Genomic DNA, 24362 nt, shown 5'->3' on the forward strand with positions numbered 1-24362 from the left:
TTGAGCCAAACAAAGGTGAATAGTACCACATAAAGGAACCTGCTTTTAGCCAAAGAATCGGTCCGCTGAAATTGTTACCAGTGGGAACAAATGGAGACAAAACAATAACAAACATGCTTGCGTTTCAGTCTTGCGCACTTATGTTTATCAACAAAAGAAACGCTGCATTGCACAGCACAGACGCAAGGACACGGATCCTAAGATTATGTTGTGGTTTTGCATTGTTTTCTTTGTTGTATGTACAATGGTTTTATTTTGATTTTTGTATTATGAGCTATGTGCAGAAGACATCATGCGCTGGGAGTATAAGAATAAATTATGTAAGTAAACTTTACTGAACTGAAGGCAATGGCAATGTCGAATCATGTTAGCTGAGGTTCATAGATACGTGTTAATTGTCCAAAAACCAAAAAATTAGCCTTTACTACATTGTTGAAATTTTACTACTCAGAATATCGCTCAAGTCCTTGTTCTTAAATCTTATGGCTCAATACGATTTGAGTTGCTCATATATTATCGTTTTTTTTTCATTTTATTTTAATTTTCCCATGTGACGAATCGGTAGCTCCTTCGCTCGGAAGAGTTCTTTTATTTCGCTTTCTCCACTAACTAAAACTGAAGCGCATTCAATCCGCGCACTGGATAATCTTGTTTGGTTCACACTTCTTCCTCTGGAAACAAGAGCCGTTGTGTAATTTGATAATACGCGCGAAGAAAGCGTACCACGGGGATCAACAGAATTCGTGACCATTCGATTGTGGTTTCCCTTCTTTCTTTGCTCTTCCCACTGTCTTAGGGTTTACTACACCTATTTGTTAATGGGCCGTGTGATTCGTACGCCGTGATAGTGCTGCACCGCAGCAGGGGTAGCTTCGAACGGTGATCCTGCGCCGGTACAACTGCGATAATTCATCTGGTAACTTAACACCGATAGGGCGATGTGCCGCACGATTCGGCGATCGCACCGCGGAAGCTAGTGTGTGGCCATAAGAAGCGAACCATCTTTCCGTTCTCAGGGATCGGGGAATGTATGTTTTTTTTTCAGCTGAATTTTGAGACATCAAAATGAGACATGGTTGTGTTTCACAAAAAATGCTAATAGAAAATTACCACCCTATTCGTGCATTGGTGTAAATGTGTCGTCACCATCACGGGGTTGACAGTCGTTGTGAATTTATATTACACTCCGGTAGGTTCGCTCTTCCCGCACGTCGCTATTAGGCTGGCTCATTTTTGCATAGCAAATCGTGATGCGAATGATAAATGAATGGTTATCTGTCACACGACCGGCAGGACGGCAGATATGTCCGGGATTGCAGCAGTGGTAGAGAGTTAAGATATTCGCTTCGCTAAAGCTGTCGCTATGCGGCCGTGGGCCATGGTCGTCGGCACTGCTCCGGAACGCGGCAGGACGGCAGTAGCTAATTAACCACGGGAGGCTGCCCTACGGGATCGGTTTTGCCGGCGTGATGAACGCGTGTGTGTATCCCGCAGTCCTAAAGCGCTAATCAACATATTTCTTCATCGTGGCCCGTGCGAACGGTCGGTTTTATTGCGTTTTCTTCATTTCCCTTGCGCTGTCCCACGATTTTCTTCGAAGTCGCCGCCGTCGAATGGCAGCAGTGGTCAAAGATTGACAAACAAATGCTCGTCCCTAGGACGATCCTGTGCGCTGGCTCCACAGGAAGGGCGTGGGATGTGCGAGGTCTACAAGTTTATCTGGAGTGTGTTGCGTCTGTCGGACGGCAGAGTTTCTCGGCTCTGCCTGGGATAGCGGCCGGAGTATATTCATATCCCGGCTGGTAGAGGTTAGTTATGATGGTTCGTAACACCACGACCATCGAGGCGACCTTCCCATTCCGCGGGGGGCGGCACAGCTGCCGTGGAGCCGAGCAATCTGAGTGAGAAATGAGACTTGACGGAAAAGCATTTATCATGTGGACATTTTGCCTGCTAGTGGCATTCGGCGTTCCAGCGCGCTTTGGCTTCGGCGGCAATCGCGGACAGATTGCGGACGACGAGTGCGTTGTAGAGTGTGGAAAAGGGGCTTTGCCAGAAAAATAAACCGTTCGGTCAATCCTACCTGGCCTTACCTTCAGTCGTGGCCGCGCACCATCCAAACTACGGCGTGGCGTTTGTAAGACCGCACTTTGCACCGGGACAAATACTTCAGCTTCAGGTGAAAAAGCCGGACAAATTGATGCCACATGTGTTGGTCATTTTTTACACGCTCTTTCAGGATGAAAAACGAGTACAGGAAAATTTCATGGGAATCGGACTGATACATTGGCGGACAGCGAGGATTTGATTGCCGTTTGGAGATGGTGTCTTGATTCGAATCGACACTAGTCGATGAAAACCGACCGATCTTGTTAAATGCGTATGTTGTCTGGTTCAACATTTGATTAAAATGTGGATGATCATCTGTAAGATTGAATGTTGCTATATAGCTTGCTCGATAAATGCACAGGTTATCATCTATATAACGGTTGTGCTTTGAGTATACCGTTGTGTTGGTCGTTTAATTTGTGTTACAAATGACCAATAAAGATTAATATTAAATAGAATGTAGCAAATATTGTTATTGCTGCTCTCTGTACTGTGAAGGTGCGAAAAAGAACTCGTAAGGTCTCAATTAAGCCTTTTAATTATGTTCAGCTCCTAGTGTGGTTGCCTAATTACTACACCTAGCTAGGAAGGGATGCTACTTCCGTATCGGCATCAGTCCCAGGGTCATAAGATCGAGGCTGGAAGCTCAGTTCAAGAGACGCATTCTCCTGTAATACTAGATGGTAGCCGTGTGGTGCAAGAAATTGACGAAGGAAAATTCTACATGATAAATTAGGATCTGCTTTTACGCTACAATGATATCTCGCGTCTATGCGCGTACTCGAAAACATATTCTCATGGGTATGTCCCGGCGTTCCGTAGAACGCTGCGGTTACACTTTTTACTGCGTCTAATACCTCTTAGTAATTGAAGTCGCTTCTACCGGTTTTCCGTACACGGCGCCACCAATCCGGTTGCGCACTCTGAAGCAAAGAACGTTTGTTTCATCCCGTATGCTTTCCCACAACCATATGCGCAAGTGAAGCTATTCTGCGTTCCATCATCATCTCAGTGGCGTCAATTGTTCCACCGTAGCTCTTTCCCATTCGGTAGCCGTAAGAAGGCTGTGGTCTCGAGCGCCTCAGGAAGTCGTGTAATCATGTCGAGGCAATTTAAAATACTAATTAATCAATCAACGTAATTAACCGAACATGATAATTTTTCATTCGTCCTTCGAAAGCTCCTGCTTCCCACCGTTGATGGAACCGGACGCTGGGCCGCATGGGGGTCCAGTAGGATCGCTGCTTTTTTCTTGTGGCTCACCAAAGAGTAGATGGTGGATTCGTATGTTTTTTTTATTCAATGCTGCGGCCCAGCTAGAGTGGCCGTGGGTTAACTGTTTGAAAATGTGATCGTACGTAGCTGAGGTGTGAGAAAATGCTTGAACCATTTTTCATCAGCTCCCAGCGATCGCCGTTGCCGGAGGTGCTACACTTCTAGGAAGAGTTGATGAATTACGTTACCAACTTACGAGCTTTTTTATTGCTTTGGGAATTCTCATTATTTCTCTAGTAGTCGATTGAATAGTTACATAAAGTCAATCGGTAAATTGTAAGATTAAAAGCTAGTTCTCTTTAACTAACACTTGAACTAAATGACCTGTGCGAATATTTTGGTACGTTTTTTGTGCCCTTTATTTCATAGCACTTACGCGATATGTACAGACGACGGTAATGGCTTTGCTAACTATTCAGATAAAATAATGTCTTGTCCAGAACTCTATCGTAGCATGATTGCAGAAGAAAAATGAACCTTCTACTTATGTTTCACCCGCACCGCATTCCTAATCTTATCTTCGCTTCCACTCATTCTTGCTCACGTTGCTTACCGTGGTTGAAGCGCGAACAAAAATCCATCTCGCCGCTAATTACTTTCACTAATTAACTAATATTTATAATTTCTTCATCCCAGCCAAACGGATTGGGGAGTAATTTATTATAGTTTCTGTCTTGGAGCGTGTGCAGCTTTTTTACGGTTCGCTTGGAGCTGCTTTCCAAGCAGTAGTGCAGCGCAGTTAGCTCTCCATTCCTGGGGCTTACGCTTGAGGCCAGGTCCTCCCCGGTTGTTCCATCTATTTCTTTCGCTCTTGTTTTACGTGGCAGCACAAGCGCGCATGATAATGTTGCGGATGGATGGATGGGTGGTTGTATTTTTTTTTGTTTTTCTTACCATTCACCTTTTTTTTCTTTCATATTTGCCGGGATTTTTTTCATTCAGCTTCGCCCAACCATCCGGCCCGAGGTGGGAATGGTGCTCTTGTTATGAAAATTATGCTACCGGCAATCCCGCACGCTTTCTTTCTCCTTGCAAGGCAACGGTGCCAGGAGGTGGTGCCTCTCGGTTGAGAAGTTTTCGGTGTCGTGTCTTTTATTTTATTCACGTAAAGGTTTTTTTCATGATTTTCATTACAACAAGCTTTCTTTATTATTTTATCAAGACGCTGGACTGGTAGCACCACGCAGTAGGCAGCCAAAGGTGGTTAGACGCGAGCAAGCGCGCGCGCACGTGAAAGACTTGACGTGACCGAAAGCTTTGGCCTATTTGATGGTATGGTGGCGTACGGTGATGAAAAAAAAAATGCCCGTCAGGACCAACGAATTACCGCCGTCGTCGGAAGGAGTATTTTCAGGCTTTGCTTGCTTCGGGCTGCGGTCATCACGCCGTGGTCTGGCTCTCCGGCGATAATGGCTCGAGCGGCTAATGACTGTGGTGTATTTTTTCGTGTTTTTTTTTATCACTGCCCTTTTGGGCTGGTGGAACGGCTGCCTTACAGCCGACTCCAGCTCAGCTTGCGGTACATGTGTCCACCAATGGTACCGTCCATTAAAGTCCGGTGGCCTGCGTTTGTTTGCTGGAGGCCTATTTTATAATGATTTGTTTCGGTGAAGGAAGGTACTGCGCCGCGCGCTTGCCTGTTCGGTGAGAAGCTACCGGAGTCAGCAGTTCATTTGTTTTATGCTTGGCATCTGAATGGGAGCTTCGAGGCAAGCCTGGCATGTTGCTGTCTTGTGGGTCAGGTTAAGGGGAAAACAAAAAAAAAGAAACCGGACAAAGATTTGTTCCGGTTTTAACGCTAATAGCTTGTTATTGCTCAGCCGCGGGAGAACGATACGATTAGCGAATCCATCAAATGTGCATCACAAGCTCCTATGAGTATCTCGTGGGGGGATTTGAAATGGGTGGAACAGCATTATCTTTCATAAGGTTTTGCTTCACATTGATGCGAAATTCTTAATGAGCGTGAGAATAAATAATTTTTTCTTGTTATGAAATAATAATCAATGAAAATATGATCTTAGAATACTTATAAACATGCTGAATAATGTTTCGGATCGGAGGCTTCTTGACTCCCAAAGATTTTATGCTTTTATTGTCACTTAAGAACAAACATGTATTAAAATTCAGTATTCGCTTTCAAGCTCTAATAGTTGCTCAAGTGATGCTAAAGTTGTCTTATACCGTTTATTTGTATAAGGAAAGCCCGAAAAAAATCATGACAATAGATGTTATTTCGACATTTGTTTCTAATTAGTCGTATGAAGATTTATCTCACATTTATTGTAACGACAACCATGCCAAATTTCGCTCACGTTGTATAGTATAACAGTATCTGACGGGTGTTAAATGAGATCATTAATCTTTCAGCGTTTTCCAGAAACCGTATGTAAATTTCGTGGTTTTGCACCTTGAACTGAATAAATAACAAAATGAGACCCAAAAGTGTTGGAAAAGAAAAGAAAACGGGAACAAGCATAAGTCGCTTTTCCAAAGATATGATTCGCACTCGCTGATCGACAGATAGCATACGTTGTTGTTGGTGCAACGTGTTTTGTGAGTAAAGGCTTTTGTTGTAAATCGCATTACTCCTTCAGCACTGCTGGAGTACAATTTCTTCCCTGAAAGGGCGTGAGCAATGCGTTAATGTCGTGATGCGGAATATACAGCTTCGTTTCGCAAGCACAATCAAAAGTCCAGTGCGTAAAAGGGTTTATGTGTCTTTCCTCGAATAACGGTAATAACCCAAATGGAAGCATTTTTGAATGTGAGAAAAGGAGCATTGAAGATTTAATTTCGGAGGCATAATTTACGTTGCCAGCATACGATAAATGCGCGTGTAGAAATATGTAGAAATTATTTGAATACAAATAGCACCTTGCAGTTGGCAATGCTTAAGTTTCCAGTGTCTATTCAGTTTTAAAATTGTAAATAACTCTGCTGGAGATGAAAAAATGATGCCCGATGCTACCGGTATTTACTTGAAGCTTCGACTCAAGCTTTTTGTGTTTGCTTATATGCGGAGTTTGTGCTCCTGCTGAGCGAGAAATCGTGCCGCAACCCTGGCCCCGTTGTCATTCGAGTTGTAGGACCACAGTTCATTGTTGATAATAAAATGATCAGCATTAAAAGGCGATGTGATTTGGTAAAATGGGTTGCAAAGTAATACTTTGCGGCGAAAGATTCAGACATTTTGTCGGTAGCAATATTTCTTATTTTACCTGCATTTAGTCTTTTTTGGGTTGTGCAATGTGATCACATCGTACGATACCAGATGTAATATAGCATACCACTTTGATACCTCGATGCACGCGTTTAAGGTATGAAATGACGAAAAGTTAAAAAAATAATTGTTGTTTTTTGCGTCGGATTTTGCTATTCCGCATACAGTTGTGTTCATATTTAACTGTTATTTAGTGTTCCACAAAACGGCTTGTCCCAAATGGTTTAATGTGTACTTAGCACACCACAATTGAACGCACCTAGTGATAGTACTGGATGTATTCTAGTTATCCAAAAAACGTAGCAATATGAAGGGTGCATCGGTTTATGATCGTGCTTGTTGGTGTCGTTATCGTTTTAGGTCGCGAGAAAAGGGGTTGCCTTCGAAATGGTAATGTGCAGAGCAACCGTTTTAGGCTTATTTATCGCTCTCCAGAGTGTGTAGCGCAGGTCAAAATGCGTCAATTCTCGGAGATTCAAAGAGCTAAGGGGTAAAAAAAAACGTTTTGATCAAGGTGTAGAGAGGTTCACGCTGTACATTATTGCTGTTTGCTTAAACAACGATGATTGCCCGTACCAGCATTTATTTTTTCATTAATGAAGCCAATCTCAAGCAAATGAGAACACCGAACGTCGCTGTTTTGGCATGGGATGGAGTTTGAGTCGTTTGAATTTTCGATCTAAAGTCGCTATAAAACGTATTTTTAACGGTCGCTAACAGATGTTTCGTGTAGAATGTGAAGATCAGTCAAAATAGCAAAGTCGCATTTGCTTTTTGACTGCATTTCGCATTTGGTTGACTGATTTGTTTGATAATTTTGGCCTTTCATACACATTTAATTAGAAATTAGATTGTGTTAGATGCGAAAATCATTGTTTTCCATTCTATAGGCTCTTGGCTTTCATTTCTTTATTATCAAATCGACTGCTCCTTTGCGGTATGTCTCACAGAGTCTTACTCTTATGTAGGTCGCACTTGCACGCGATGTTTATTGCAGGAATGAACGTCGAAATCAAATAAAACAGCGTGTAATGAATGTTTACCTTTTTGCACATCATCACAACATTGTGTGTCGGTCTGGCGGGTTGCGCCTGTCTGCCTGCGGCCGGCCTGACTTACGTTTGGTTATGCTTGTCCCTGTTGAGGGATAAACATACGCCACTTCTCCTGGGTGTTCTCCTATGGCCTATTACACTTTCGAATTACACCCTAGGCGAGAAAAAAAAGGTTACATGAGGCTCGCTATGCCATAGTGGCGGCAAGGATATTCTCCTGTGCTTTGGTGTTGATGGTGTTTGTGCATTCGCCCTAACCACTCACCACCGGTTGTTGGATTCGCTACAACAGTGATTGACACAAAAGGAGCGGGAAGAAAAAGTATTTCAAGTGCTTCATTGAACGTGTGTTGTTTGCACAACTCTGAACTCCGGTGGTAAGGCTACGAAGGCATTCCCTTTCTCTCTCTTTCTCTCTCTTTTTTGTTCACGTTGTCTCAGGGAGGATTGTACACCTCACAGATGAAACGGAATAGCGAGCACCACGAGAGGATGTAGAATAACAATCCATAGCGCCGTTTGTAACAGGACTCGAAACATAGACGACGCCACGGTTGGCGGAAATTTATGCTAGATTGTTCCTGTGTTCCGGCACGCGCTTTATAGTTATGTAACAAATGGTAAGGTTAAGGAAAGTAGAGAGAGATTTCTTATGTTTTATCGACATACGGCTATGATACGATTGACGTTTCTTTTTCTTTTTGGCAAAAAAGAGGTGTCTCCAAAGGTGAACAAAATACAAGTGTAATATATATATAGTATAATCACATGCTCTTTCAATTAAAGAGTTCTTACTGATGAGCAATTACAAGGCGGTTGCCTATGCTTTCAATGCGCGACGCGTTTGGTTAATCGATTTCAATGGGAAGAAAACACTCTCCGAAAAAGGGATGTTGAACAATAAAATATGTGTCCTTTAAAAACATGTTTTCATCGCTGAACTGAAGGATCAAGCTTGAAAATTGACTCTCGCTGCTGCTGGGGATTATGACAAATGAGGTACTTTTGAAAATACCTTTTTTTCGGTACCAAAGTACCTCGACGAAATTGTTTTTTTTTTGCGATGGGTTGGTTGTGTCGCATTTAAGCCTGTTGAGTTTCTCTCACTTTCACTCTCTTTCTCTCCATTCGTTCATTCCCACTTGGAATGACATTTTTGGGGCACAATCAACAATATAACTCTACCGTACGTGTTGGTCACGGGGAACGTAAAGAAGTGTTTGTTTGCTCCTCCAAACAGAAGAAGCCCTACTCCGCACTATGCACGGCCTGGGTATGACCGACGTCGTCCTTCGTTCCGTTGTCCCTAGCTCCCTTTGCTTCTGTTCCCGGGGCTTGGATTCGTCCATGCAGAGTTGAGTAAACAGGATTACACGATCAGTTGCACTGCTTACGGTGCAAACACCGCTGTTGGGCCGTTGTTTGGTAGTCGCATTTTCCGGTTCGCTATATTCGCACAGAGGCACAGAGAGCCGTGGCACCGAGACGGACAGGACGATGCAACAGGCTGGTGTCGCGATTGAAGTCCCATTAAAGTTTTACTGCGTTGTTTTGTGCCATGCATTATTGTGTTCGTCGCTGCCAAATTACTGTGTTTTTAAGGTCGCTGCCAAATGTGGTGGAACTTTTGCCTTTAGTCTGAAAAAAAGAAAATCGTTTTCGTTTTGCGCACTGATTTCATCAAATCGCAGAGCTCTGAATCATCTTTCCGAGAGAGTAAAATGCTTTTACTTTTCCATTTGATACATGACTGTCCACCTTTGTTTTGTTACATGACTTTTTATTTCGCCGTAGATACGATTTTCTCGCTGGCTGGAAATGGTAACTGGCTCGTGGGTGGAAAAGTAAAGTAAAGCCAACGGGGGTGACAATGTTCCCAGGACGGCGGGCGACGTCATTGAAAAACGCTGCGGAAAAGAAAACTCGTACAAAAACGGTCCTCTCGAAGGTTCGTCAATCGTTGCCCCGAAAGAAGGACATGAAAGCGACGACAAGAAGATGAAATTCCACCGCAGCATTTTCCGTTTTTTTATTGAATCTCCCACGTCGTGTCCTTGCTGCGACAGCGGGGAAAAATCGAATGAAATGGCGAGCATCACTTTTGGGATGATGCGTATTATTGCTGTTATTATTATTATCATTATTGCTGCTGCCATTATTGTTATTACTGCAATATTACTATTATCGTCACCCTCACACTCGCCGCGCCGTGCAATCGATGAAAATCGCAAAAAAAGTGTGTTGTTGCAATAAGTAGATTGATTTCTATTTTCACTTCTCCCAAAGGCTGTGGGTGGGGATGGGTTGGTGACTGGCTGGCTGCTGTCGGTTTCTCTTCTTCGCTCAAAGACGTTTGATTGTTTATTTTCCAGCATCGCCCCAGCGACAGAAGTTCAAACCTATCATCAGCGCTTTTTTTTCGCTTTAATACGAGAAGCAATCACGGTAGAGGTTCCCCCAAAACACGCGCGGAGAGGAGTAATCTTTAGACGTGACGACTTTCCAGCAACAGCAGCAGCAGCAGCAGCATCAGCAGTCGACATTGGTGTCCTGTACGTCTTCCCTTCGATCGATACCGAAGCCGCGATAGAAGGACGGAGTTGCCGTTCCAGCGAAAAGGATATGCGTGCGAATAGTCCGACCGTCCTGCGTGCTGCTGCTGCTACTGCTGATGGAAAGGTTGCGGCAAAATGTCTGGAACGTCCAAATCGTGCGTTAATGCTTGGATGCCATCCGCTCGGCACACGGAGGGATGAAACGGAATGATGAAGAATGGATAGCTTGCTGCTGCTGCTGCTCCTGCTGCTATGCTGTGTTGAGCCCCTTTGCGTGCGGGGTGTATGATTATTTTATAGCAAATCACGCGCTAATGTTACGATGCTTGGGTAAAAGACCGCTCGCGTAAACGAGACAGCAAGATAGCATAGGACTGACGCGTTGGTACGCGATTCCAACGCCGAGTTTCTCCTCAGGGCGAGAGTCGGTCTATCTCGGTCGTACGATTTTATAGCAACATTTCTCACCCCTAGAGAAACAAACTTGGCAACAACGCCAGGGCAGCATCAGCAGCAGCAGCAGCAGCACCATTAGCCACGCCTCTTTGCGAGAGGGTAGCAAACGTGTGTACAGATTTTTTTACTCTTCCACCAGGCCCAACATAGCTCTCGCGGCATGCTTCGATCTCCGCGCCACCGCATGCGCTTGCTGCGTCGAAAAGCAACGTATACCATTACCCATCCGCAGCCAGGTTGTCTGGCATGGCTTGGGTTTGGTTCCGTTCACCGGGGCCCGTCTCGGCCAGCTGCCAAAGCGAGACCAGATGATCCTCTCCGACGGTTTACGGAGTCTCATGCTACCTGCGCGCAGGACACCCAAAACGAGTTTCCCATGCACCAGAACGAGATCGCTGCTGGTTATGCTGCCTACACCGCGTTTATGCTGCACACCTCGTGTACGCGGTAGCATAGCATGCCATGATAAACTCCGAACCCCCGGGTGCGTGGTTGTGTTGGTGCGTACCGGCTGCCGGAGATCTCTCGCTCTGATTGGTCCCATGCAGCCCGTGGGAGTTCGAGGGGCCTCCAATGTGGCCAGTAGATGTCGATGATGCCCAAGGCATGAGAGCGTACCGAAATGACCATGCTCACGCGCCTGGTGCGCTGCGCGCCGTGCTCCCTTTTTTCCCATCCTCGGGCGCATAACATACCCCGTCTCATGCAGCATACTCCAATCGCGCGCATTGCCTATCCTCCCTATGCTTTGCTTGTGGTTGTGTTGGTTTACGGCGCGTTGAAGCGGTTCCATCCCCTACGGGGTGGGTTTTTTTTTGCCGGGGAAACGAAGCGCGTCCGGGTGTCCGTGCGTACGACCACAGCGAGCATTTGGCCACTTCGAGCGTGTTCGGGGTTCGGTACGGGTTCTGCCGCGAACCAGCTCTCATAGTAAATCTGAAAGGTGCTGCGTTCGCAAGTGTGTCGTAATTCTCTCGCGTACGGTTCCCCGTCGTTGGTCCATAACGCGCCCGTGACCATTTTTCCTGGTTCCGTATCGGTGCGTGGATTCTGTTTTCCCAGCTGGCAGCGTATGAGAAAAAATTACCACGGTACGGCATTTTTACTTTACCATCGAATTGTCGATCGCGTGTGAAATGCGATCAGTCACGAGAAAGCTTAGCGGTGTGTGAAACAGCCGGGATGTGGTTTATGCGCGATGGGTCGCTAGGGAATTTTCCACCGGAAAACTGTCGAATGAGTGTGGACGTGATCGACGTAAACATTGGGAACCATTGATCGGAACACATCCTTGATCCGTAAATCGTACCCAGCAGTAGCGTGAACTCTGTCGACTGAGCTCCCAAACAATCTGTGAATCTGTGTCCTGTTGTGGTGTTTGTCCCCTGTGGGGTTTGTGCGTGAACGCAATTTCGTGTCTGTGCGCTATCAGCTCTGATTTGAGCACCCTTTTGAGAGTAGAGTCGCTAAGACTGAGTAGAGAAGACGTTTAAATAAACGTCGGGGCGTCTCTGCGGTACAAAACTCGGTCGCAGCAGTTGTGCAGCAGGCGTACAATACCCAAAACACAATTAACAGCAACAGCAACCTTTTCTTCCCGTGCCTATTGTGCCACACCTAGAGCCTGATTTATCCCTTGTGTGTTCACCGTTCTGCAGGGCAGTTAAGAGAGAGAAAGCTTCTCTGTCCTTGTCCGCACAGGTTGTGTGCGCACTGATCGTGTGAGAAAAGTGTAATGTTTGAGTGTGGAGGAAAGTGCACTGATTAACCACCATTCCGATCCTGGTTATCATTTCCTTCGAGGAGGGCTCGATCTGTCGGCAATTGATCACTGTCAGGATCTCGATCGGGTTCGTTTTATTGGTGCGAAGCGTAGTCACTGAAGGTGGAAAAAGGATCTCTCAGCAAAGGGCTCAAAGGTGGTTTAGCGAAAACAAAATGGTGATGTGGGTGGCATTTTGATCACTCGAGATCACACCCGCTAGTGTGTCAGCGGCGGCGGGCAATGCGATGATCATGCACCGCTGCTGTACGTTCAAAACAATAGAGCTTCGCAACGAGACGCGTTGAAACCTTCAGGCAAATGTACAATTTGTCCTGTCCCAGTTCGGTGGTCCTTGGTTTTCCGTTATCACTCATAACTTAGCGTGCGCGCGCGCGCGCGAGTGTGTGTTTATCTTGAATGTGTGAGCGTTTGTTTGTGTAGCGAGGCATCAAGAAGATCAGCGGATAGTAAGATTTGGCTTTCTTTCCATTTATCAAAAAAAAAACTGTACGCCAACAGAAGCACTGGACTCTTCAGTTTAATCAGCGGTCCATCGGGACAGGCGATCGCGAGCACCTCTGGCGGTACGCTCACCATCCTCGACAACTACAATAGCGACAACGAAAACGAAAACAAAACCGGCAACATGTTGACCATGGAGTCCGATATGAAGGGGGGTGGCATCCTGCACGCGACGATGCCCCCGCACCATCCGAGTTCCCTGCATGGACACAGCACCTCACCGTACGGTGCGTTAGGATCGCTCAGCATGATGAACATTGGCCAGTCGCAGTTATCCTCGCATCAGACGGCAGTTGCTCAGCAACATCATCTGCTTGGTGGTGGAGGTGGTGGCCATCAACAGCATCACATGGGTCATGGTTTGAGCAGCAACAACAGCAGCAGTAGCAGCAGCAACAACAACAACAGTGGCTATGGAAGTCCTTTGCAACAGCCAGTGTCTGGGTTGAGCCCGACTGGGCTTGTCGGAGGCCAAGGACACTCACAGCACAGCTCCCCGACGGGGTTGGGGACGACCGGACAGCACCACATCACGGCCAGTGGTGGTGGTCATCATCATCATCATCACGGAGGTGGTGGTGGTGGAGGCGGTGGGTTGCTGGGAGTGAACCACAACAACAACAACACGAGCAAGGCGGCCCAGCAGAATGCGGATCGCGTAAAGCGACCGATGAACGCGTTTATGGTGTGGTCACGTGGCCAACGCCGGAAGATGGCCTCGGACAATCCGAAGATGCACAACTCGGAGATCTCGAAACGGCTCGGTGCCCAGTGGAAGGACCTGTCGGAGACGGAAAAGCGTCCGTTCATCGATGAAGCCAAGCGACTGCGAGCGGTACACATGAAGGAACATCCGGACTACAAGTACCGGCCACGCCGAAAGACGAAGACACTGACGAAGGCGAAGGAGAAGTACCCGCTCGGGGTAGGTTCGCTGCTTGGCGGTGGCCAACCGACCGAGGGCAGTGGGATGCGTGGTGGCGGAAACTCGACAACCCTGGCCGCTCAACAGGCGGCGGCGGCAGCAGCAGCCGCGGCCGCGGCCGCAGCGAACCGTGATATGTACCACCAGATGCCTCCGAATGGCTACATGCCGAACGGGTACACCATGATGCATGATCCGTCCTCGGCGGCGGCCTACCAGTCGCAGCAGCACTACATGAGCAATTACCACCACCACCACCGGTACGAGATGGGGCAGATGGCGGCGGCTGCGGCTGCCACCGGTACGACAACCGGGTCCCTCAACAGCTACATGAACGCCGGTTACGGTGGCATGTACGGTGGTGGCGGAACCGGCGGTGGCGGTGGAACCGTTTCCGGTGGCCAAACGTCTCCGTACGGTGGCAGTGGAGGTGGCCTGCAACAACCCGGATCACCGTACAGCTCGACAATCCAGCAACAACCCGGTTCACCGTACGGATTGAACCATCAACCCGGAAGCGCCCTGTCCTGCCAAAGCCACAGTCCGAGTGATTCGAGCGTAAAGTCGGAACCGGTCTCACCCAGCCCGATCTCTTCCGCCACCAACAACAATCTGGCGATGAAGCGAGAGTACCTCGTCGGTGGAGGTGTGCATCAGCAACAATCATCTGCAGCGGCTGATCTGAGCCACCTGATCAACATGTACCATGTGCCGGAGATGCAACAGACGGGCGGTGCGGATCTGCAGCAACATCACCGCAACCATCTGATGCAGCACTACCACCAGCACAACGCGAGTGTGTCGCCGGATTTGCAGGCACAGCATCAACATCTGCAACAGCAGCAGCAACAACAGCAGCAACAGCAGCAGGTCCAGCAGCAACACCAGCAACATCAGCAGCAGGTTCTGCGCTCCATGGCGCCAATCTCACACATGTGAGAGTTGGCCGCAACTGCCACGGATCTGCTGGTACACCACCACCATCACCTGCATCAACAGCAGCAGCAGCAGCAGCAGCAGCAACAGCAGCTCCGTGCGTCTAGAGCAGTGGCATCAACATCGCCCGCGCTCTCGGTCACCTCACCGACGGCTAGTAGCAGCCTGCAGCATCCTTCCGGTTCGACAACAGCAACACCACCGTGCAGTAGTAGTCGGAACAACAGCAACGGTAGTAGCACCGCAGCAGTGGTCACTGCAACGGCGGGTGATCTTGGAAGCGGACCATCCCCACCTGTTGTTGGAGGAGGTGCTGGAAGCATCTTTTCGTCCAGCGGTCATTTGCAACATTCCATCGATCGGTTGCCACCGTTGTGTCCGTCTCCGCTGTCCGCCTATCGACATCATGCGGCCGCTTCTCACAGCACCAACAACGGTAACGGAGGCAGCAACGGTAGTGGGATTCTTGGTTCCATCAACTCCGTTGTCCTGGCCGCAGGAGGACCATCGAATGTGTCGACGATCGCTGGCGGAAGTGGCACTGCTGGTGGTGCTGGCGGACTGATGAGTCCTTCCCCACACTCGCATGTGGCTCTTATGAGTGCCGGAGCGGGTGGACTTGGATTCTCGCTGTCCGATGGTCAACCACCGTTGGCGGCAGGTTCCGCAGGCGTGGATCCTGATGATGATCCGCATCATTCCTTTCACCACGGGATGCACATGTCGGTGTCACCGCATCATCACCACCTGTATCATCATCACCATCATCACGATTATCACCATCATCATCATCATGCGGCAGCGGCTGCGGCTCTTCTCGGTGGCTTCACTGGCACCGGTAGCGGTGTCGGGTTGGTGGATTGTGTGGCCACCGACGCTGGTGGTAGCGGATGTGGTGCCGATCGGGAAGATTCCACCGGGTTTCTTTCGGTTGCGAGTGCTTCTACTGTCGGCAATGGTGCCGCAATGAGCGTTGGGAACTATTGTCTCGGTGCAGGAGTCACAACTGGCGGTGCGACGGGTGCGAGCGATGGCGGCGATGAGACTGGCCTGGATGGAATGTCGACGGACGGTGGAGATCGTGGCGGTTTAAGATCGAACGATCGATCCGGTGCGTCGTCATCATCCGCTATCACGGCAGCAGCTCGAACGGCAGCCGCTGCAGCTGCAGCCGTTGTGGCCGCCTCGAACCACCATCATCATCATCATCATCTGCAGCAGCATCATCATCCACCGGTCGAGCTGCCGTATCATCACCATCATCGTCGCGCGTTACCCATCGATATATCGGCGCTGTAGTAGAGCTGTAGTAGCGGCCACGACGGACGGAGTCCAGATCCGTCCCGGGTGAGCGTCGGTGAGATGCGTATTTGTTTTGTGGATGAGTGCAGGAGTCGAGATTAGCGGTGCAATCATTCAGGGATAAGTTTAATTTGTTGCGACAAAATGGGCTTCTTCGCGTGCACTGGAAGCGGAAAATCATGTAGATATATTAGAGAGACCCCCCAGGACGACGTGTCTGCTGTGTAGCGCAAAATTGTGAGCCCCATCCCCAATTCCCACTGACTCGTAGAAGGAGGTAGTAGTTGTTTTTGTTAACGTCAAACTTCATCCGGACGTAAAATAGTGGTCCAAAAGATAGCTGGCAATGATTAGTAGAGAGAGAGAGAAGCATAACGAAAGCAGAAAAACCACACGAAGAAGCAGCAGAAGTAGAGGGTGGCGTATGCCGATCGCGGGGACGATCCGGCACACCGGATGAAATCGAAACGACGACGCCCAAATGGACGGGCGCGTTTTTACGTGTAATGTGTGATATTATTATTTTCCATCTCTTCACCTTTCCGTTTCCAAATTTCCACTATTACTCATACTCGGTTCAACAACGCGCGGTAAAGGAATGTACAGTACTCAACGATCGGATCTTATCGTGTGTGCGAAGCGAATGCGAGTAATATTGTTATCGATAAATTATCGATATAAAGTTAGTGAGAGATTAGCTGAACTAAAGTCGACAACAAGTCGCGTACAAGGCGTGTTGCGCTGCGCGCGCGTTGGTAAATGTGTGTAGAAAAACCCGTCGATCATCGTGATCGCGCCTCTGGTAATGAGTTGTAGCTGTAATGTTTCTTCTTTTTTTTGTTTGTTCTTTCACCCTTTTACCCGCGCCTTGGAAGGTGGTTCTCTTTTAACGAAGGACAGACAGGAAAATATGAAATATTTGTAAGCGGTGGGTAGAATTACGCGTCCACAGGCGTACATTCTTTCAGGCCAATCTCTTTTCCACTCGGGAAAAGACGTCTATGTACAAATACAAGCAATTTATATCTTTACTGCGTATTACGGTATCTAATATTATTATTATTCATATTATTATTATTATTTCCTCATCGTAAGACTACCGCGAATTGGATGACGATCGTTTATTAGTGAGGATTAGGAAAAAAAAGTAAAATATTTGTTTTGAGCTGCTGGTGGGCGAGCGGAGGGCCGCTTCCCTCGTACAAGGACAACATCTTTTTTTTCTCGCCGTTCACCCCACCCCCACCCACCGCCCTCAAGGTTGCAAAAAAAACCCCCGCGGAATAGGAAAGGTCCTCTCTTTTGTAGCTGCATTTATTATGTTTCTTTAAACACGGCGCAACGGTGCTGTGTTTTCACGGACCAAATCCCAGACGATGCCCAGTTTGAATGATGAGATGTGTGTCCTTCCCTTTGAAGTTTCGATCCGGCGCCGGTGGATTCGGTGGGTTGATAATCGCCGAACCGCGGATTCAATCCCTGTGTTGCGTCAGGCGTACTTTTCTTTTTTTTTTTGCGCTTCTGTTAGTGTTCCCTCGCGTGTTGGGTTCTCTTCTTTTGGCAAGTAATTATTTCACGTAGCGAGAAATATTATAGAACGTGCAGTCGTGCGCCGAGAAGGTAGAGATTGGTTGGTTGGATTTGGGACTGTGTCGGTCGAGATGATGTTAGTCAAGTTGTACATGTACAGAATGAATTTACGGTAGGCAGAAGCACAGATGAGTATGAGAGTGGCGAGAAATTAGAGAAGAAATAACCGCAAAAAAAAAGCATACACACATACAACTCACATACACACCGTCACGCACGCACACAGCAAACCCAAATGATCAAAGTATTATGCACTTGTAAAAAGCAGAAACGAAATCGAACGAAATCAACTATATATTAATATATATATAGCGGCAAGGAGTGCTGGCGGAAATAAAAAGGCGAGAAAGACATGATTTAACCGTCGGAGTGAGGACGCTAGACGCTGCGATAAGCAGGCCTGATGTGTATAGAGCGTGCTGGAAATTAAAAGAAAAGGCGCATATATATATATAAAAAACAAGAGCAGAAGCGTGCGGTATACAGATTCGAAACTAATGTAATTAAATAGAGCGCGAAAGGCGAAGCGAAAACAAACAAAACACACTTGTACGGTCTGCAAAATTCCAATGTTAACAGAAAACAATGCTACTAAAAAAAACATGATGAAAAATTAGAACCTTCTGAGTTATGTTTTTTTTTGTGTCGTGATGAGGTTTTTTTTCGTGGTTTGTTTGAGAAGACAGCGCGGTCCTGTAAGGGAAGGTGAATCGGATTTTCCGGTCGATTCGGGATACCAGGATGCACCGTGTTTTGTGGTAAGTATTAATCGCTGCTGTTCGAAATTGATACCCCACTCAATAATGCCCTTCCGTTTGATATGTTTCAGGATGTTCGTGTACCAACAGCAAGGATCTGCCTCGTGGAGTGTCCTAATCCCCGCGTTGTCGAGTGTTCTTTGTGCATGCTTGTGTGTCGTACCGGTGAGACATTACCGCAGGAAGACAAAAAGAGGAGACCCCCCTGGTTTTAATCGGTGAAGCGCGCGTTCCGATCGAAACGCATCCTTGTGAGGTGAAAGGATTGCTCGTGCGAAAAGTGCATGTGTTTGGTGCGGGTTTTTTAGGTTCGTTTTACGCTTACGCTTCACGCTAAACAGCAGCGGGACAGAACAGTTCTTCAGGTGAAACGGTGAAAATGTGTTAAGAACAAAAAAAAAAAGAAACGTAAAAGGTGCTACAGCCGGGGGTGTCCTGCTCCTGTAGGGACAATTGAAGGTTGGGATTGTGTCCCGCTTGAGGTGCGCGTTTAGTTGTTGCAGCGTTATGTTTAATTTCGTCACCCCAGTTGAGTTTCACGACACCAGCACCGGCTGTGCGAGAGAAGGACCCGTTGAAGGATCGGACCGTGTAACTGCTGAAGAACAATCCCGCTGGCCACACGGTGACGACGAACTTGTGTGTTTATGTGCGTGAATGTGTGTGTGTGTGTGTGGTTGACCCAAAAGGTTCTTCCGTCGAGGGAACACCGCAACATCTTGATACACATTAACAAGGAACAGCATCAGGAGCAGAGTTCGCCCCGGGCGTTCGGTTTCTGTGCAATCATTCGAAATAATTTTCTGCCCAAAATTCTACTCTTCACCCCCCTTATGAGTTGCCATCCCCGTGTGTGCGGGTGACCATTCCTGCGGTGGTCCCCCTCTTGCTATAGTGCCCTGGTGGAATTCGCGGAAAATCCATCCAGCCTGTCCCGATGAAAAGCCGGCCATTCTACGGAATGCGAGTGACCTGACCTAAACCCCCTACGGACATGTGGCGAGGCCACACACATTTCGAATTCCTACCCTCCCTCGCTTCTGGCCAGCCGCCCGGTGACGATAATGATCATGACGAACAGTTTTTCTCTAGCACAGCGGAGAAGGCGTTCATTTCTTCCGGGGGATCGGCGGTGGACAGGTAAACGACGGAAAAACGTGGACAGCAATTAATTATTGACCGGTTGGGTTCCCGGAGGGAGGCAGAAATTAACCTAAAATTAAGCCACCACATGCCGACGGCGGCAGCCCGGAGCAGCCCCGAGCAAACAGGGCATGATTGTGCATGTTTCTTCAGGTGCGTTTTGAGCTGATCGGTTGCTAGTGATAATAATAATCATGAGGTGTTAGTTTTTCCTGCCCTTCGAGCGGGTTTCTTTCGTTTGTGTGCTGTTGCACCCGGTGGCTACCAGTTTTAGTTTCCACCGACGCGCTCGGTTAGGGTGGATAATAATTTTTTTTAAAGCCCATTTCGAAAAAAAGGGGTGCATTTTTTATGCTCAACGTGACACGGGCGGTTTATGTTGCTCGTGGTTTTTTTTTCATCACCCGTTTGGGGCATTGGCCATAATCGGGGGGGAATGCAAAAATGCATTCTTTTTTGTTGTTTTGTTCACGAGACGTTCATGATGAGAGAGAAAAAGTGAAAATCCATCCCTTCCGCTGCTCGGGGTGTGGATTAAAGGGCTTTTATTGCGCTCATTACTCCGGCCCCCATAAGAGGATGGGTCTTCTTTTTCTTTCTTTCTCGCACAACTCCCCGCGCCCCTTTAAACCGAGCCTTTCTTCGCCCATCAAACCGTGCCATATGCGTTAAAGGCCGCCAGACTAAGGGTGAAAATCACGTTAAATCGATTTTTATTGCACATCCCCCCGAAGGTGCCAGCCGCAACGACGACGGGTTTGTAACGGAACCTGACGTAAAATTCCGATCCACTTTCCGACCGGGGAGTCGCTGCGGCACCGCATTTTCGATATCTGATTTTGTTTACCGCGATGGGGGCTTTTCCCTATCCGCTTCCGTCCGAGTTCCTCCCCTGTCGCGCCGGTTAGAGCTCCCAACGCGCATGTGTGAAGATTGGGTTAGCCAGCGCTTATTAATGTTAAACCGTTTTAAATGGGCGACGAATGCTGTGCGCCGCCATCATCCAAAAAACCTTTTTTTTTTGGGTCCTCCGTGCACGTGTATGTGTGTGTGTGAGTTTTTCTTTCCCGTTCTTTCGTTAAAGCGCTCGGAAAGCGCTCGTAAAATTAAACAAAAATTATGATAATCATCGCGTTAGCGATGTTCGGCCCCGCAGGGCCCCATTCCAGGATTCCCCAAAATTGCAGGTTCTGATTTCCATTCGAGAGCCATAAACGTAATCAAATCAAGCGGCGCACGAAGCAACGAGCGGCGGCGATCGTGTCGGCGATGAAGAGCTGGCCTTTCCACCGGTGAAGAAGGTCTTCCAGTTTCAGCCTCCAAATGGAAGGAAAGCGAACGAACGCAGGAAGGAGAGGTCCGTCTTTGGGATCGACGGATCATCGGTGATCGTAGCTGGCGAGCAGCGGACAGTTCCACGAGGATCGTCATCACTTCATTAGGCGCTGAAACAAAACGAAAACGAAAGCCCAAAATCCGAATCCAGTGACTTCTGATGATGCTGCTGCTGAGGCTGATGCTGATGCTGGTGATAAAATCTGGCCCTCTGGAAGTGTGGCGTGCGCGCGATACCGTTTCAGGGGAGAAAAAAAAGAGCCTGAAATGTCTTCATTTGCTCGTCCGCGTGTCTTATCTGTCACGCCGTTACACAATCCCCGTAGGGCTCGCTTTCCCAAAAAGCAAAAGGGCTCGTCCCTTTCGTTCGGGTGGTGATTGGGGCGCCAGCATACGAGCACTGACGAGCCTCCTCGAGCGAGGGAGCTTTACATAGATTAAAACACCCGGATCGAGCACGATCGATACGGAGCGATGCTCTGCTAGCCCCAATTCAGATTAAGTTTTCTTCCCCGCGAGTGCTGGGTTGGAGAAATTAAAAAGACAAACGGTGCAGCCCCCTCCAAAAAAAACCCGATCTGTCGTTGGATACGCGGTCACATTTTTCTTCTAATTTCTGTGCCACAAACCCTTTCACCGCCTGTGGTGCCATGGGACTTTCCATGGGACTTCTTTCGTAGCCTTTCTGCCTTCTTTTCGTCCTCCTCTTTCAACGACAAACGCTCGAAATTGATGAGAACGTCTCAATGCAACGGATTTCGGTTCGTTTCGGTTGGTCGCCGATCGACGATCGACCCCGGGGTTGTTACTTTGTTGGCTAGGTGTGATTTAAAAGCGCTAAACGGCACGCGGTCCCCCAAAACCACCCCGGTCAAAGCCGATAAGCGCATCCCGAGTCGGCGAGTCTCCGGATGTTAATAGGGATGTAATTTGTTGCCGCGACTAATTTAAGTGAATTATGATAATGCGCCCGGGTTGCTGCTTTTTTCTTCTTCTCCCGAGTTTCGGGCGTGTGTGTGTGTGTGTGTGTGGTTGGCAGCGACAAAGAAGACGAAAATAAAACAATTGTATGAAATACGCATACGGGGCCAGGGTATTAGCCTTGTTGAAAAGTTGAACCATGAATGATAATTTACGAGCCCCAGCGCTCGAGCTGCAGACGTGGTTCGTTGTTTTTCAGCACCACTCTGGCGGCATTTCAATCACGATCGTGGAAAGTGCGTGATGGTGATCTACTTTTTATTCCTTTTTTTTTCACGCGCCAACAAGTACGCATTAGATTACGCTCGCTTTTTCCACCGGTTTCGGCAATGTTTTGTAATTACGTTTTTTTCCCACCCACAGACAGACGTAAGAAAGGACACCGAATTCTGCCGCAGCAGCACCGAGTGTGGGCTTCCGATTTGGCCTCGTTCTTCTGTTTTAAGGCCACGCTTCTCAACAAACGGCCTCACATTCGTGACCCTCCAATCGCGATGGCGCAATGCCCGAAAGAAGAAGAAACCGTGCTGGGGGAATGTGCGCCTTGGCCGAAGAGGAGTGGGCTTTTTGTCTCGTTCTTTCGCCACCTTATCGCTATTAGGCTACCGACGTTGGCCACCTTCGCTCGGCTGCCCGACTGTTGAGACGCGAGATGGTTGGTCCGCAGGATGGGTTTTGTTGGCCGCACATGCGCCCTTTCGGGTGTTCGCTTTATTCGTGGTGTCGTTTCGCTGGCGTTGTCTAATGGCGTGTGCAACCTGTCCTTCGTGGTTCGGAAGGAACGCCGGCGACATTTTCGAGTGGCCCGCGGAAGCCTTCCGTTGTTCAGGGTGGTTCTTTAAAAGGGTCGTGAATTCCTGCTTTAAGGCGTTCCGGCATCCGGAGCCTTTTGGTGGAGGGGTTATTCGGCTTTCGGGGCGAGTTCTTTGTTATCGCGTAACAAATTAGCAGCAAAATCGATTTCCCGTTTGTTGGGGATAATATGTCGATGGAACAGTTTTCCAAAAAAGCATATCAATCTTAGACCGAGTGGAACAACTTTAGAGTAAAATGAAAATTGAACCAAACTGAACGGAAAATGAGTCTTAAAGCACAGGTAATCTATTGTGCTGTGCGTGCTAAAAAGCAGCGAAGAGAATCCCGGTCGATGTAGGGTAACAAGTTGAGTTGTTATTTATCCTGCAGACGAGAAGGTGATCGATTTCGGCGACGAACGGTGGTGATCGATCGAGAATCGATCTCCGTAATCGGTAGTGTAGTGTAGTGTGTAGTGAATGGGGCTGATTGATGATTGAATTTTCTCCCGGGAATGCTAAAAGCTAAGTTTTTCCTTATCGCTGGAATGGAAGTATCGTAGAAGCGGGCGGAAGTGGCTTTTAAGACTAGGTTAATGCGTTCTTTCGTTGCGTTCTTTTTCAGGCTTTCATTTTCAAGCGCTCAACAAAAACAACGAGAAAGCATTGGGGGTTGATGGAAAAATTAAACCCAAGTGAATGCTTTTTTTTTGGTTTCTTAAATAAGTTGCAACGATGTTCCGTAAATAGATGAGAGGTTGAAGCAGAATTAACAGAACAATCAGAAATGACATTTTGTACGCATCATAAAGGAAAGAAACTGGTGTTCGTCGAAAGAAACTACTGGCGTTTTGTTATGAGCGCGTTAAAATGTGAAAGAAATTTAGATTTAAAACACTATAAAGAGCGAAAGAAACAAGTGCGTTTGAGGTAAAGTATTACAACTTGTGTAAAGGAGAATCGAGCCAGTAGCAACTACAGCGCGTTGCTTTATCCACATTCGTTATCCTTTTCTTTCCCGCGTGAACCCAACCGCCGCGAATCGTAGTCATTTTTACGAATAAAAATTAGATTTCGCTACTACGCTGATGAAGTTGAGAAATTTCGGCAAGATGAATTCATTTACCACCCGCCTGTTCGAGCTTTCATCGTCGTCTCATCTTAGCGAAAAGTTGTTGAAAGTTCAACACTTTGCAATGAGGCAGATGGGAGGCCAGTTCGGGCAAGCTCTCGCCGGTAAAACTTCACCCATCTCGTTTCGGCCCAACCCCCAAAGTGGTCCTGTGTGTGTGTCGCTTTGGACTTTAATTAATACGACGCGGGAATGAAAATGGCAGAACGAGGGGCTCGTGTTTGCCTTTCCGAGTCCGAGTTCTGTCGTTTTCCAGGTCCAGGTTCACGTGCTATCCGTACTCCTGCTGGCGGCGTGGCTGTTGATGAGTTAGTTTCAACCTGCCTTGCCGTCATCTTTCACCCGGATGAAACCGGAGCGACACTTTTTGCCGCTTGTCGAAAAGTTCCCAGTTTCTCTCCGCAGTCGGTGTTAAATGGAGAAAGTTTTCGGCTTCCTTAGAGGTGCGCTGATGGCTCCCGGTTAGGTTGGAACAATTCGAAGTCCACCATCATCCGTTGGTGCCT

General features: G+C 47.8%; 2 protein-coding genes across 2 annotated transcripts; both read left to right on the forward strand.

Moving 5' to 3' along the window:
- The first annotated feature begins 12970 nt into the window (after positions 1–12970).
- LOC128725348 (transcription factor SOX-3) lies at positions 12971–14824 on the forward strand. The gene has a single exon (XM_053819083.1). The coding sequence runs from the start codon at positions 13085–13087 to the stop codon at positions 14822–14824; it is 1740 nt and encodes a 579-aa protein (XP_053675058.1). The 5' UTR covers positions 12971–13084.
- Positions 14825–15418: 594 nt separating this feature from the next.
- Positions 15419–16120, forward strand: LOC128724049 (uncharacterized transmembrane protein DDB_G0289901-like). The gene is made up of 2 exons (XM_053817814.1): positions 15419–15570; positions 15664–16120. The coding sequence occupies exons 1-2, from the start codon at positions 15419–15421 to the stop codon at positions 16118–16120; spliced, it is 609 nt and encodes a 202-aa protein (XP_053673789.1).
- The last annotated feature ends 8242 nt before the right edge of the window (positions 16121–24362 follow it).

Source organism: Anopheles nili, chromosome 3, assembly GCF_943737925.1.
Source record: "Anopheles nili chromosome 3, idAnoNiliSN_F5_01, whole genome shotgun sequence".
NCBI lineage: Eukaryota > Metazoa > Arthropoda > Insecta > Diptera > Culicidae > Anopheles > Anopheles nili.